This window comes from Acyrthosiphon pisum, chromosome A2 (assembly GCF_005508785.2).
Source record: "Acyrthosiphon pisum isolate AL4f chromosome A2, pea_aphid_22Mar2018_4r6ur, whole genome shotgun sequence".
NCBI lineage: Eukaryota > Metazoa > Arthropoda > Insecta > Hemiptera > Aphididae > Acyrthosiphon > Acyrthosiphon pisum.
In genome coordinates this window covers 31,085,426-31,102,576 of record NC_042495.1, presented here as the reverse complement: position 1 = coordinate 31,102,576, position 17,151 = coordinate 31,085,426, and the positions used below count along the sequence as shown (strand labels likewise).

Sequence of the window (17,151 nt, the reverse complement as noted above, 5' to 3'; positions counted from 1 at the left end):
AAAAATACACTCAATACTTACATACATATCAAAAATACTGTCACATTGTTTTTTATATTTAAACCCAAACATATTTTATTTTTTTTTTGCCTAACTGATAAATTTGTACGAATTTTGTACGAATTAAATAATTATTCGCACTGGTACTAATTACTTTAGAAAATATATCAAATTTAAAATTAATAGGTTCAAACATCTTGACATAGGTAGGTACACTACTAGACAGAACAGAACAGAACAGAACTGCAGTACCGCAGATGCGTATTGGGTGATGTGGATACCCGTTTGGCCGAATTCAGTTACGGTCTGTAAATACGCATCCCGTCCTCTTAATAATTTGTAAAAATGGCCCAAGTATGTACTGGTTCCAATAATACGTTCATTTTTACGTTTTTGTAAAACCATTTTAAATTACTATTATTCTTAGTACAATCGTTTAATAACCTATAAACTACTCATTCAAATATTAAATTAGCTACGTAACCATTTAAAAAAATATTATCCTCCGGTTATTTTATTGTAAAAAGGTTTTGAGGGGGGGGGGGGGGTGGTCATTTCTAATTCGTTACATAGATTATAGCTTAAGACTGGACTGAATATTTTGACAAAAATAGTTGTTTACCTGCAGTAAGAATAGTAGGTAATATATTATGTTTAAATTTTAAATTCATACGGAAAATATATTTAATTCAAAATTCTAAGCTAGGTACCTATAAAAATTGAACATTTAATACAATTTACGACATATACAATCTATGTATTCTATAATTTATAAGTATATATAACCCTAACAGTTTAATCCACCTTCTTATCTATGATTTTACAACTTAATACTATAAACTCGTTTAAATTAAAAATTTAATGTATGAACTTCACCAAATAATATTTTTTTTTGGAGAAAGAAAATGGCCATGCAAATAAATTATTTTAATATACAATAAACATGTTGCAAAGACTATAAGCATATAAAATTAAAAATTAAAATCTAAACATTCAATAAGAATTGCAAATATTAAGTCATTTTTTTTAGTCATACAAATAAAAAAATCAGTTTTATGGAAAACCGGTTTGATTTATTTTTCTTTTGTTTCGACACTTAAAATATCGATTACAGTTACAGTTGTCAGGTGCCACGAGCAGTCGAGTTTTACACCACTGTACTGTGAATATTATGTAAACAACAAAATATTATTTACCTACTACTATTTCCCCAAATGTTTTGTTCAGTTGCATACTACAAAATACACATTTTTGTATCGTATTTGCAGAAAAGCCTTTTATATATCGTTGTTGGATAACTTTTAATATCATTCGTACTTTGTGTTATTCACCGCTAAAGTTATTATTAAATTATTGTTGGTACCTTCAAATATGGTCAAACATATTATTATGTTAACTTTATTTTTAATGATTTATATAATTGGAAATATAGATGCATTAAACGAAGCTGAACGTAAAGGAAGTAAGTAAATTATTATTTTATTTTTATTATTACATAATATTAAGAAGAATCATTTGACAATTTGATTATTAATATTTACGGAAAATCTAAAATCAGATAATTATAATTTTAATTCATAGAATTTATTAGTATTATTTTAAAATATATAAATCAAAACATATTATGAAATATAACGAGATTTCTAATTACATTATATTTTAGAAAAAAACTATTATGTTACTATAATCTATAATGGTACCTATTACACAGTATTGTGATAATTTTTCGCTTAGAACAATAATTATTATCAATGTCATATAAATTATTAGGAGTACCTTTGTCATAATCACATGAGGCGATCTTGTCTTAACAATGTAGATATCTTTTAATAGCAAATTTATGTTCAACTGCAGAACAATTTTTGTGTTTTTAATTTTAATTAACTTAAATTCAAATTTAACAGTAAGGATATTTTTCTTAAACAAATGCCTATATATTGGTATTTTAACTTTAAAGCGAGTTATTAAGCTAATTAATAACTGTAATAATAATGAAAAGAATTGTTATGTTAAAAACACATTAAGCATGTCTAGAATATACTACATATATTTACGTTTGTCAGTGGTTGTGACGATCTCTGTCAATTATCTTCCCCTCGTTTTGTTCGTAAAATACCTAATACAATTTTTAAATACTATTTACTTATTTAGAATTTCAATCTGCAGTCAAATGCTATAGTAAGTATTTGATTTTACTTTACAATATGCACAAGATATTGCTTTTATAAATACATTGAGTTTGGCTCAACGTAATCATATTTATACAGCATTTATTATGAAAGTTTGTAAGTCTGTAATTTTTATTTTAAAATAATATGAAAAACAAATTATTACATAACGCTTAAGTACATAGTTCTATATGTCAATTGATTTGGGGTTACTCGAGAGGTTTTCGTACCGGCTTCAATATGTTAATTGATCAGGTGTTACTTGAGAGGACCGGCTTGTATTTTTTCCATATTACTTATTATGTCTTAATATTTTTGTACATATAATTGTCTCCGATTTAGTGATTAATTGAATATAAATAAATCATATTTTTTACAACTGGAACTGATATATTATTATATACATAGTATAAATCAGCCAAATATTAATTAATAATAAGTAGCTAAATATTCAGTTAAAATTAAATAAAATTAGATATATTTTATTATTATTTTTTTTTTATTTAGGTTGTCAGGACTTATAATTAGATGTAGTATACTAGTATTTTAATATTAATAAATATAACTTTTAAGATGTAATTCGATTAGCACTGTTCTTGGTTTTTAGTATTAATATCTTTCATATTGAGTTTTTTTTTAGTAAATATGATGTCAAATATTTGTAACTTAATACGCATTTTTAGTAAGGAATAATTTAACTCTTTAAGGTAGTTATTTTATGTTTTACTAAAAGGTATGGACACTTAATATTGTGATGGTATAACGTAAATAAATATAAAATATATAATATTTATATCGGTATAAATATTTTGTCACGACTGTAGTCAAAAGTTAAATTTCAGTTGCTGATTGAAGTGTTAGAAAATTACTTTTTTATGTCAAGTGCAAACTCGGTATGAAATGTCACTAGGTAACTAATTGGATGCTGCAGGTATTGACTTCCAAACCGAAAATATAATTTAGAAAACTGTATTTTTTTTTTTAAATCCTTATATCTTGAACATTTTGGAAAGTTTACTTTATATAAAAGGCGACTCGAACGTTCGATCTGGCGATTCAAATGAACTAATAAACTAAGAATTAACGTAAATAGTCCATGCCTTGAAACCTATTTTAAAAAACGGAATAAACAGTTTAAAAATTGAAACCAGAAAAAATTTAAAACCGGTATTAGAACCGTATCCGAAATTTTTTAACAAATATAATATGTGGCAAAATCAGAAAACCATTTTAGTTTCTTTGTCAATTACAGCCATCATTTTTAGTAATCGTCATCCGTGTTTAAAACACCTCACATAACGCCCTACCCACCGACGTTGCTCCAGCTTAAGATTTATATTTTCAATAAATATATTTGTAATCAAATGTATACGCCATATTTCTTTCAATTATAGTATTAATGAAATATGTGACCAGTAGCAACAATTTAATTTAACCAAAAATAATCAATAAAAAAAATAATGCGTGATCTACAAAAGTGTATGCTATAAACACCTTTCAAGCCACAAAGAACCTTTAGATATAACTTTTATTTAACTTCGGATTAACCAACATCAATTATCCATCTGACTTGGCCCGTTCAAAATGAAAAACATAAAATTAGTCAATAGGTACAGGCGTATAGATGAATTGTTTATATATAGATTTATTTTCTGTTATTTACAATCAAAACTTTTATAGGGCAAATGTTTGAAAATGGACTTATTAAAGCAAAAACAGGTACGTTCATTTTTTAGACTAGTAAAAAAGCATTAATTTTTTATGACTAACTTTGTTACAAAACTGTAAGTGCTGGCTGTGTCTGTCCACCGTGGTGGTACGGTACAGCTATTAATCGTCCAACTGATTGCACTCATTGCCCTCCATACAAAGAGATGCACAAAATTAATAATATAAAATATATGAAGAGTTTGTTCAAAAGATGAATAGTATACAATTATCCTGGACGTTTGCCACATTTTTTTGTACTTAACATGCAGTCCATAGGTACATGAGGGGTGGTCCAAAACGTACTATTGCCAAAATCCAGTTAAGTATCGAATAGATCAAAACGTACTATTTCCTGGTCAAATTTGCGATTCAAAATGACTGGTTAATCCCAAACGATCCTTTTCTATACATAAAAATGATCAATTTTAGAAACTCAAAACGGTAGGTACTTTTTCCAGCTTTATGCCTAAACGTACTATTGCCCATGTTAAAAGAATAGAAAAAATCATTAACTATATCAAAATTAACTATTTCCTAAACGTACTTTTTTATGTTATGCCAAAACGTACTTTTACCCGTGTTGAACGTATGTCTATTTATATATAGGGAAGTTAAAATGTCTGTCCAAAACGTACTAAAATGTAATTTTATAATATTTAATTAAGTTTTAAATTAAATTAAAAATATAATCTCTATAATATTTAACACATTTGAATCATTTTAAATATAAATAATATATTATTAAATAATTTTTAAAAAAATCTTTTTTTAAAAATGATTTAGCTGGTTATAAATGGTTTGTTTTTATTGGAAATGTTTAGAGACGGAAAATCTTTTCTCCTAAAAAAACAGTATTTTCGCAATAGTACGTTTTGGATTTCCACCCCTCACATATACTTATAGGTACGTAAACATATTATGTTTCTTGGATTTTCTTAAAATTGTTGTATATTGTCATTTGACCATCTATATGATTTTCAAAGCTCTTTTTTGAGATTTTACACGATAAAACATTCATTAACTTATCTAGACATATGATAGATATTGTGATATTTACATTTCATAATTCGAGTATAACATTTTAGTTACATAATATTGGATCTATTAGGTACTGAAAATTGAGTGTCAATTTCCATTGCATCATGTTAAATTATATATATTTTTATGTGTCCATTGCGTTCACAAGTTTATGTAATTGATTAGAATGCAATTTAAAACAGTAACAATCTGAGATTGTCGTATGTGTATTGTGTTATATAATTTATATTTTAATAGAGGAAGTTGACAAATTTCAAACCATAATAACCAAATTCTGTAAGTATAAATTAGATAGTAGTCATTTATAATGTTATATTTAAATATTTTATAATACATTTATTGATAGTCGATGATTAAAATATTTAATATACTAAAATAGGTAGGTAAAACAAAAACTGAAATACGTATAAGTAATATAATCAAATATGTTGGTATTAATGATAATATGTAAAGCGATTCTTACCGCCAAAGGCTAAAACATAGTAACTATACGAATTGTTATATTATTAAATTTGGTTATTTGAAGAAAAACTTACATTTAGTATATTATTATAACTCTGCATTAGAGAAGAAGAAACTAATTCACTATGAAAAAACCATATAATAAACTGTATTATTGTCGTATTTCTCAGTAATATAACGATCACAGTACTTTCAATCCTAGAACGAGAAGGACGAAGTTAGGAGGTAGATTTAAAAATATTTTTAGTGTGACGAAATCTACTATATTATACTTAACGATATCTCACAGTTTTTTTGCTACGTAGTGGTAATTGAACAATAGAGATATTTAGCATATCTCTGCATATTATTATTGCCATATTTAAAAAAATTGTAATAATATTATAAGAACTAAAATGATTTCATATTTCTTCCTGTCATTTTATTATATACCTACTCTTTTATAATAATATGTGTTATTATAAAACTGTTCAGAAGTGTATAACACTTAAATATTTTCGTGAATTTCTGTATTTCTTTTTCTTGTATGGGTTATTGTTTAATCTAATTGTTCTGGTTATGTATTTCTGGTATATTTCAGTAAATTTTATATCAGATATAGGTCCATCGGCTACGTTTATATGATACAAATTTGGAAAGATCCTATAGTTGATCTTAATTAACTTTTGTTGACACTATTGATTGGTTATAGTCTACAATAGGAAGCTGATTTGTACAACATTTATTCATTGTTTAATTTCTATTTTGTAATTATTTTATGAATTTTAATTAGTATGTTTGAGTGTCCTTAACATGATGGGTTTGATAATATTTTTAATATCTATAATAAGTGAATTATTTGATGAGAATTTGACATATTGTATTATGTGTATTACTCATGCGAGTTGACTATTCAAAATAACATAAATAATTATAAGCAGTTTTGTGTTGTCACTGTCGTAATATTAGGTTTATATCACTGCCAGGGGATATTGATATATGATTCATAAAAACAGTTTCATATAGATTGACTAATAATTAATTTAAAAACTATGTTGAATATCATAATAAAAAAGGTGGGTAAGTGGATGTCGCTCTGCTGTACAGTAGGTTACAAGTGGGTCATTGTATAATGGATAGTATTAAATTTGAATTCAATGATATAATATCACTGTATAAGAAAAACGATTCTGAGCGGAGACGGTTTGTCAGTCTAGATATTAGACATACATATTATAGGTATACTTATCTATAGTATTATTAATAATTTTTAAATTAATTATATCACAATATCCATTAGGTAACGCGTTATACATCAACAACAAACCGTGGTACTATCATAGATATATAATAGTATACTTTAGAAGTTTCAAGTATCCACAAGTAATATTATACAATCTCAACAAAATAACTAAAATAGTTATTCCAGGTTTTTTAATATGTAATTTCGTCCGAATATGAACTTAAAATTACTATAAAAATAAACTGTGCTTATGTATTTCTTACAATTTTTGGTAACAGAATTAAATATTTACGTGAAATCTTGTTTTAAATTTTCAATCCTTAGATATAAAAGTTGAACATTTTATAAATTTTTAACTACAAAATAATTATTCAATTTTAAATTTGATAAATTTTGTCAAGATTTTACTTCAAATGCTTATAAAAAAAAATTGTGCATATGTATTTGTAATATTTTTAAACTACTATTGTAACAATGTATCAGGAGCCCTGTATTAATTTTTTACACTTTTTGGCTCAATAGATAAAACTATTGATATTTATAGAAAAAAAAACTAAAAAAACTTACAACTTACAACTTACAACAGCTCAAAAAAAGTCAAATTGTTTTCAAAATTTTATCGTGTATATAAAATGCTAATATAACATTCAGTAAAATTTTCAATTTTCTACAGTCATTCGTTTTTTAATTACAACAAAATAAGAAAATCGTTACGTAAGAAATCGAGTGAATACCAAATGTTGTAAAAATATGAATTTCAAACGCTCATAAAAATTTAATTTGAGTTTCTTATAGACATTTTTTTTTGTTGATAAAGGTAGATTATCCTTTTAGGAATCTTGTAATACATTTTAAAATCTTAGTTCTAAAAAGAAAAATTTTTACGAATTATTAACACAAAATAATTTGCTAATTTTCGTGATTTTTACATATTTTGTCAGTTTTTGAACTTTAAATACTAATAAAAAAAAAACTGTGACTATGGATTTTTAATTTTTTTCATCTGCCTTTGAAACAATAAAATAGGAACCTCCTATTAAAATTTCAAGATTTTTAACCAAGAAATAAAATTTTATTGATATTTATAGAAAAAAAAACTAAAAAAATGGAAACTGAAATTGTCCGTAAACAGCTCAAAACAAATCAAAATATTTTGAAAATGTTATCATGTATAGAAAATTGAAATATAAACAACCAGTAAAAATTTCATGTATCTACAGTCATTCGTTTTAAAGTTACACCAAAAACCAAAATCAATTTTCTCGAAAACAGATTTTGCGTAAAAATTCCCGTTTTTCCTTATTTTTTTTTTGTTTTTCACGGCGCTTTTGAAAACTATAGGAAAAATGTTACTTTTGACCCCCCAGAGTACCAAAAAGATTCACTTTCCTATCAGAAAAGGTACTGTTGAAGAAAATCCAAGCACTTTTACCGTCCTAAAAGGTGATGACAGACACAAAAATAAAAATAAATTTAAAATAAATTTAAAAATTAAAAATTAAAAAAAAAAAACACACATCATTGTAAAATCAATGCATTAATCGTTTCACTCAGAATCTTAAATCAATAAACTGAGATTTACGTGTAATGTAATTTATACTTTTATAGATCAATCATATAAGGTCGAAACCGGTTTTGATGAAAACGGTGAAATTGTACCAACTGCCAACAGTAAGAATATATTTGAAGTTACTTGCACCTAGTGTCATATTTTTATTTTTATAATGTATATCGTGCTTAAATATAGATGGTTAAATATATTACAATATGTTATAGATACAAACAAAAATACGCACTAATCGTATAATCAAACATGTATAATGATACATAATACGCAGAGAGATCCCTAAATTGTTACAATGTAAATTCAGACCTATCTCCAATCACATAGTTATTATAGTACAATATATTGTAATTTTTTTATTATGCAATTTGATTAATTTTTAAGTGTGGTGAACTGTCGTACTGTAATTAACCTTGATATGATACTTTAAATAATGTAACTAACACTAAGTCGGATAATCGAATCAATGTTTATTTATTTATTGGAATATTAATTTAATCACTTATGAATTAGACGTGCGTGAAATACAAAATTGTTCGAGAGTCTCAATAAAATAATAGACGTTCTGTATGGAGTTTTTGGCCAGTTATGTACTTGTTACTTAGACCCTCTAACCCTTCACTCCTACAACCCACTTCACAGCCCAGAAGTATTAGATATTGCACTTGTAAACATTCTCCACAGCGAATTACTCTTTACTAACCATAATGTATTGACACCCGACCACAATCTGATCGTTATAACCATACGCAACTCCCCTATTACAGTTAACCCTTCAGCTCCTTAGAAAAGGATAAACTTGGGAAAATTTAAACAAACAACAATTTCCTAAATTTTAAACTAATTTATTTAGCCCCTCGAAAATTGATGACGAGGTCTTATAAACTATCTCAGCCATCCAATTAGTTATCACAGAATGCTTATATTCCGCTAATAAAACCCAGGGCACCGAGCCACTTTCAACCAAGATTTTACTAGAGATAACTACCAAATGGTACCTAAGAAAATATTGGCCACATACAAAGGTTCCGGCAGTCAAATCTATGCTAAGCGCCTAAGTCACCTACGTCTGAAACCTCCTGAAAAAATAATGCCAGTCATTATGGAACAAATTCATAAACACGCTCAATTTCCATGACCGCTCAATCCATAATAATCGTCACATGTTCCACAAAAAAACAGCAATTGCTCCGCTAAAATCAAACACTGGCTAAAAAATCAACGATACTTGGGCAAAATTAAAACTATTTGCTGACACAATAAAAGAGCAGTTCATCCCCAACTTGGGGTATGAACTCCCACAAGTCAGACACTCAGTCGAAAAACGTATCAGAAACACAATGGAATTAACTCTATTCACTTCCCCCAAGAAAGTTTGGGAAATAATAAATAAATTACCATCTGCTTAAACTCCGGAATGCGAAAATATGCCAAATGCAGCACTGAAACACCTAAAAGCCTCTAATATTGTTAGGCTAAATAATATACTCATGGCTTGTCTGAAACATTCCAATTTTCTGACCAGAACTCAAAATAGTGCCTAAAACTGAACACCTAGAAAACGGTATTAGTACTCTTCACCTAACCTAACGGAACAGCCGCAAAGCACCCAGTCGTTAAATTTGAACACGATATACTCTAATCGCTTGTAAAACTAAAAATACAGCGTATCCCTCGATAAAGCACTTCGTCTAAATCAATATGTCAAGACTTGTGTCTTAAGAGGAAAGCAAGCCAGAGCCGAATTTTACTCAATTCTGAACATAAAATCACGTATCCCGATGCAAACTAGACTCTCCATTTTCAAAATATACATACAACCTATCTTACTATACGCCACTACAGACTGGGGTTTAGGAATTAGTGAGTTGAACTGGAGCAAAATCTAGACTGTACAAAACGTGGCTATCCTAATAATCACAGGTGCCCACTTCCAATAAGAACGAAATTCCAAGTCCACCAATAACTCCACTACACAAGAAAGGTGGGACAGGGACAAAGAATTTTTTATAAAAATGCTCAATTTTTCACCCACATAAGAAAGATACGAAGAAATCCACTCATCGAATCAAATTACGCTGTCGTCAACTAATTACAGTCCTATAAATTCATCATATCAAGACTCATTCAAAAGTAAAAGGCAACTGTCTGAAACTTGCAACATAGCGGCACAGCTCCCATCCAAAGCAAACATTCATTCTTCCGGTGCTCAAACCTTCAACAGTTATATCAACTCGACCGTGACAAAAGGATTTGAATCAAGGGGAAACTAGGAGAACGATGACCAGCCATAGATATCCACCGACGTCAAGCCACTGCCAACTGTCGACGATTGAACCAGAACTCACAGTCTGGAGCATATGAATCAATACAGGTTGCCTATACCTATCTAGATTACATAAGTCCGATCCACCGGGCCACCTGCCATATGACCGAGGATTCAGATAGACTACGCAGACGAAGCACTACGGATTTCCTATATCTCAATCTACATGAAGTTATATAGATGATGACCTATCAATATATCCAACGTCGGGGAACGGTTTAGACGCCACCAATAGATCATTGGAGTAAAGAAAACTAATGTGTCGCTTCCGCCCGCATTAAAAAGCATGCAAGGTGAAACACTCCTAAGACGCGGATAACCAATGACAAGCACCGAAGACAATGTCGTTCAGACACTTCCTCGTGAATAATTGAATAATTGAATAATTAAAAACCATCGTACAAATCAAGTCCCCTAAAGTGCGCTTGCTTAGGCCATACTAACCCGAACGGACCTTTGAACAGACACCACTTGCGGGCCTGACTCAACTAATCCGTTCCTTCCACGATATTACTTTAAATATTTGAGACTTATTCATGTATATTGTAATAATATTTTTGGAGTTAACGTTCGCTGGGACAAAAAGGTTGACTCCATCCCCAATCGTATTTAATACACATCAAAAAATCAAATATCTTACTGTTTAAAACCAACACATTTATGTTTTTAAGAAGCAGTGGCACACTATTACATCGTATACCGTTTCAACCTATAAGCTATTGAGTTATGATCTATGCCTAAAATTTTCTTTTTGATTATCAATTAGTTTGGAATCCTAGGGGAATATCATGGACTTATAATACGTCACATCGCGCAGTTTTGTGATTTTTACACTCCATACATCAATTGAATTATTTTGGATATATATATTCGAACGATTAGGGATGAATTGGGAAAATAGAGAGTCATTCTTTCATTAGGCTAAATTAATAATTTAAATATGAATTTATATTTTATGTATTGTAATTACGTATATAATTAGTATTTGCAGTGGATTATATTATTGAATTATAAAAACAATAACAATCTGAGATTTATATATAATATAATTTATCTCTTTATAGATATTCAGTTTGAAAATGATGAAGCACTTGATAGTTTTAGAAGCGAATTCTGTAAGTATGCATGTACCTACGTCCTACATATTATGTTATATCTAAATATTGTATATTATATACTATGGCTATACAAATTAAGATTAAGTATAATGAATACTTATACTCTGTTCAAAATAAGACGATGACCCGGCGGCCAAGATGTGCGCATGGGCGTGGCTTTGTTCCGTGGCAGCGCCCGACATGTCGCCGTAGTGGGGACAGCGTCTGACCGTCACGGAACGAAAACTGGTCGCCGCCAGGTCATCGTCTTATTTTGAACAGAGTATAGTAGTATGATTAAGTACTATATTACAATGGTTAATTCAAATATCCAAATACACATTATTCATACAATAAAATCTGTATTCACAATAATTCTTAAAGTTGAAATAATAATATATATTAAATTGTATTTTCGTTGCATTTCTTAGTAATTTAACTATCACACGTACTAACAATATTGTAAAACTATGTACCTATGCAGTATGTAGTAGGTTAGTAGGTAGTAGCAAAAATCTCTTTAGACTGCAATTATGTGTGGCTGTACCGGAGTTAATGTCAGTCCATCAATAAGTTTCTTTTTTGCATGTATTGTTTATTCTTCACGATATTACCCATGAATATAAATTTGAGATTTACGTGCATTTTATGTAAGAATATAATAAATACCGTAACTTACAAGGCGCTGTAAAACACTACAAAAATACAAAATTTGAATTTGTTTTTAAATTGGCGTAGGTCTATACCTCATAGGAACGAGTAACGACACGACACACTAACCGGTCGTTCCTATGTGGTGTGATTGGTACAATACAGATATTCAGAATATACCGATCTCCCTATAGTTATTAAAAGTGTAATAATATTACAATTACCACGATCTTTTAACATTCCTCCCGGTTATTCTATTATTTACCTAACCATTTATAATATGTATTATTATGAACAAATTATACGCAGTAGTATATAATGCTTTTGGTTTTTCGTGAAATTCTGTATTTTCTTATGTGTGAGTTATTTTTGGATTGGATCTAATTGTTCTAGCCATATATTTATTTAAGATATGTATCAGTCCTTTTTATATCAAGTATAATATGTTAGAATAGCGTTTATATGATACATACTTGGATACTACGAAGGCTCCCATAACTGATCTGAATCCACTGTATTGTTGATACTATTTTTTAAAAAGCTAGCTTGTACAGAAATGATTCATAGTTTAATTTCAAGAAGAAAATTATTAGGGTCGTACTACATTACATCATGCTAAATTAATACTAAAATATTATTATATGATGTTTATGTTGTAATTATTTCAATTATGGGTAGTTGATGATTTTGAAATATAAAAACAGTAACAAAGTGAAATATATACTTTTATAGTCAAAGACTTCGTACAGAAGGGGAACCAAGAAGAGTTTCAAGCCCAAATAGATGATTTGAGTAAGTTTACATTACTAGTTAAATATATTCCTATATTTTTTTTTATGATTAAATGACAAATGTAAAACAATATTTAGTGGGCACCTAAAATAATGACAAATACACATTAATCATATAAAAATATGCATTAATGATACTACGCAGAGTGATGTCTAGGTTGTAACAGTGCAAATTGATACTTATTGGCTATCACATATAGCTACCATAAAATAGTATTACATTTGGTTATTTGATAATAACTTTATATATTATATTATTATAATTCTGCATCAGGGAATTAGGAATTAATTCAGTGTGAGATGGTATATAATAAATTGTATTCTTATTGAATAATTTTTTATTAAAATAACGATCACACCTACTAACAATCGTAGAATGATAAATTAAGTAGGCATCAGGTATTGGTTGTTAACGTAGGGTAACCAGTTTTCATCGGTGCGCAGCGCGGTGTCTCGCTGAACAGAATATAGTTAATGTTAATGTGCAGTTTTCCTCCAACGTGGTGTGATTAGTATGATACACCATACACATAATATTATATTCAATTCTCCATATTATTATTAAAATATTACAAATCATCATAATAATATTACACGCCTGTTATATTCCTTACTGTTGTTTTATTAATTTATATATACTTTTATAAAATGTATTAAGCAGTGTAGGATTATTTTTTATGTTATATGTTTTATTAGATGAGAAACGGAAGAAAGATGAATTTTTTGTTTGTAAGTTGTTTTCATCAATGATATATAATAATTATAATAGCATTTTAATGCCTTTATAATTCATGTACATTAATTACTGCGTATAATACAGTTATCTATACTCGCCGCGGAATAAGAACGTACCTGGGCGGCGGACCAAAACAGGTTCGTCACGCGCAGGTCTTCGCTGATTGGCTAACAAGAACGAAATGAAATTGATATACAGCGCTGTGTCAAATATGCACATTGTACACAGTGTTGTAGTGTTTCGTTCGTCTGTCCGTACATACGTGTTCACTGTTCACTGCTGTAAATTTTTTTATTTGCTTTAAACATTTTTGTGACTTAATTTTGCAATATTTTAATAAATATGAATACTTCACATGAAGAATCTCCACAGCTTGTCACACCAAAGAAAAAGAATCCCAAGGGGAAAGTAAGTGAAAATTGTTTTTTAAATTTATTTAGTTTAGTTTTTATGATTGTAGGAAAAAAGTCCCCGAAATAAAAGTCTCCAAATTAATATTTGATTTAAATTAAGTCTTTTATCAAATAGGTATTTATAATTTATATAGATAGGTACATTGCCCATAGGTTACTTACATGTTACATATTTTGTTGAAGATAATTAACAAACAACTAAATTAAATATGTACAAAATAATATAATAATTTAATATCTTAAACATTTATAATAATATTAATTAAAAAATATAAAAATGCTTTTATTCAGATATATGCCCCTCATAAAATAATAAAAAATCTAATAAAATGATCTTTTTCTTTTATTTTGACCGATTTGCTTTAAAAAATTAGGAATATCTTCAGATTTGTCTTCGTCAAAACGCTGACATAAAATATTCAATCGTACTTCAATTTTTTTACCAGCTTTTGTTTTTCTCTGGTTAATTTCTCCTATTTCAGCCTACGCCAAATATCGCTTTATTTATACTGCAACGGGAGACTTTTTTTCCGTGGGATTTTTTCACCGGAGACTTTTTTTCCAAATCTTTTTTTTCCGTTTACCAATTTTTATTATAGAATTATAATTCTGAAAAACAATATTTTAATAATGGTAATTATTTTTTAGCCTGTTTGCAGTAACCAGAAATTAATGATTATCAACCACTATAAATCGATCTTAGAAAATGGCAGTGGGATGAAGTTTTGTGAGATTATCACAAATATTTCTAAGACTACTGGAATTGGGTACCACACAGTGCGTAAAACTATAGCAGAGTACAAAACTACGAAATGTGTGAAATCGCCAAATCGAAAAAGGCAAAAACCTGGTGTGGTTGATAAAATAGACGACTTTGACAAAAATGCAATTCGAAGAAAGGTGCATTCATTTTGGTTGAACAGAGAAATTCCAACAATGCAAAAGATTTTAATTGCAATAAATGAAGACGAAACCATGCCAAACCTTAAAGAGACTTCTTTAAGAATCATACTTAAGAGTTTAAAATTTAAGTTTACAAAACGCAGGAGAAACAGTATACTAACGGAAAGACGTGACGTTGTTAATTGGCGCAGAAATTATTTATCATCAATTCGTCGGTTTCGAGAAGAAGGAAGACCCATCTATTATTTAGACGAAACATGGATAAATACAGGGGATTGCGCTAACAAAGTATGGGTCGACCAGACGGTCACCTCCCATAGAATGGCATTCCTGGAGGGTTTATCTACAGGTGCACCAAATCCTACCGGCAAAGGTAAACGTCTAATTATACTTCACATTGGGTCTGTTGATGGTTTCGTACGTGGTGGACTATTATGTTTCGAGTCAAAGAAAAATACATCTGATTACCATGATGAAATGAATGGGCAGACGTTTAAAGAATGGTTCGAAGAAATATTGCCATTGCTCAAGGATAATGCGGTTGTCGTGATAGATAATGCACCGTATCATTCGGTAAAATCGGAAAGAATTCCAACAATGAATTGGAAAAAGGCAGATATTGTCAATTGGATACATTCTAAAGGTGAAGAAGTCGATCCATCAATGCTGATCAAAAGTGATCTAATGGATATCGTGAATCGTCTTAAAACCAAGTAATTATGAAACAAAAAAAAGTATTCTATATATAACAAAATAAATTACCTATATTTTTTATATTTTTTTTTAGATACAACAGCTATGTAATAGATGATATTGCAAAAGAAGCCGGGAAAACGATTTTGAGACTGCCGCCCTATCACTGTGAACTTAATCCTATAGAACTGGTCTGGTCAAAGGTGAAGCATCATGTAAAATTAAATAACACTACGTTCAAAACAGTCGATGTACAGCATTTGCTTCATCAAGCCATCGATAGGGTAACACCGGAAGATTGGCAGAATTTTATATCCCACGTGAAGACTGAAGAACAAAAAATATGGAGTGTCGATTTCATATGCGATGAGCTTACCGACGAACTACAGTTGAATCCAAACCACGTCCTTACCATAGGTGATACGTCCCACTCATCATCCGACGACGATGACGATGACGATGGTTGTTGTCCATTAGAATAAATTTTGTACATTATTTTTAATTAGTGTAAATTTAGGTATTATCTTTAAGAGGAAGCATTTGTTGTATATATTGTTTAGGTAGTGTTATTTCAATATATTTTTAAATACATAATTTTATTGTTCTTTTTTTATAAACGAATTATTTAGAACATTTTTTTAAACAGTATCATAAATGTATGCATTACACAGCTTAATGCATATTAATAATAATATATAAATAAATTCATATAATATTATTATATTGTTATTATTTTACAAATAGTAAAAATGTTAAATAACGGTCATGTCTTACACTCGTACGCGTCGTCACTTGAGCGCGGTGTATAATAATTAATAGTTAATTACTATCGACGTTCTGTATGCAATATTAGTGGTGCCTAACTATGACAAGGTTGCGGTGGGGAACTGGTTTGCCGCCTGCGCGACGAGGTACGTTCTTATTCCGCGGCGAGTATAAGGTTTAATGTGGATAAAAATGAACAAGACTTTTACAGAGGAAATGTTATGTTATTTTTGCCATGGCGCGATGAAACAGTTGATTTGTTAAATATTAACTGTAAACAAGTATACAAAACAAACATAGATGGAATAAAAGACTTGTACCAACAGTTTAATAAAGTCGAAGAAACCCAACTAGACAATGATGAAAATCAAATAGAAGCAGAGCAAGGCCATAACAATAATCTGGTTCAAGACGATGAAGATTGGGTGCCAGACGATGAACTACTAAATGATGTTGGAGATTATGTAGAAACTACAAACACTCCAGATGATGATAAACCTAAAGATGGCGGAAAAATAAGAGTGCACCTCATTGACAATGAACAGTACAATGACCTAATCAGATGCTTAAACGACGGTCAACGCCAACTCTTATATCATACCCTCATTTCAT

At 29.2% G+C, this 17,151-nt stretch overlaps 2 protein-coding genes across 6 annotated transcripts in view; both read left to right on the top strand.

Moving 5' to 3' along the window:
- The window catches only part of LOC100570234, a 41,232-nt gene extending 26,911 nt beyond the window's left edge, over positions 1 to 14,321 (top strand). Inside the window, exons 1-7 of one of the 5 annotated variants that reach the window (XM_029490245.1) lie at positions 692 to 1,462; positions 2,152 to 2,178; positions 3,849 to 3,887; positions 8,209 to 8,271; positions 11,555 to 11,605; positions 12,971 to 13,030; positions 13,726 to 14,321. In XM_029490245.1, the coding sequence (XP_029346105.1) occupies positions 1,372 to 1,462; positions 2,152 to 2,178; positions 3,849 to 3,887; positions 8,209 to 8,271; positions 11,555 to 11,605; positions 12,971 to 13,030; positions 13,726 to 13,817 (423 nt within the window). In that variant the 5' untranslated portion in view covers positions 692 to 1,371 and the 3' untranslated portion in view covers positions 13,818 to 14,321. Of the gene's footprint in view, positions 1 to 691; positions 1,463 to 2,151; positions 2,179 to 3,848; positions 3,888 to 8,208; positions 8,272 to 11,554; positions 11,606 to 12,970; positions 13,031 to 13,725 lie in introns of those variants that run through there. The other 4 variants (XM_016802205.2, XM_029490246.1, XM_029490247.1 and 1 more) reach the window with 4 other exon arrangements.
- Positions 14,108 to 16,256, top strand: LOC103308544. Its single transcript, XM_008182086.1, has 3 exons — positions 14,108 to 14,173; positions 14,827 to 15,794; positions 15,869 to 16,256. Exons 1-3 carry the CDS (start codon positions 14,108 to 14,110, stop codon positions 16,254 to 16,256), a joined length of 1,422 nt encoding a protein of 473 aa, XP_008180308.1.
- The last annotated feature ends 895 nt before the right edge of the window (positions 16,257 to 17,151 follow it).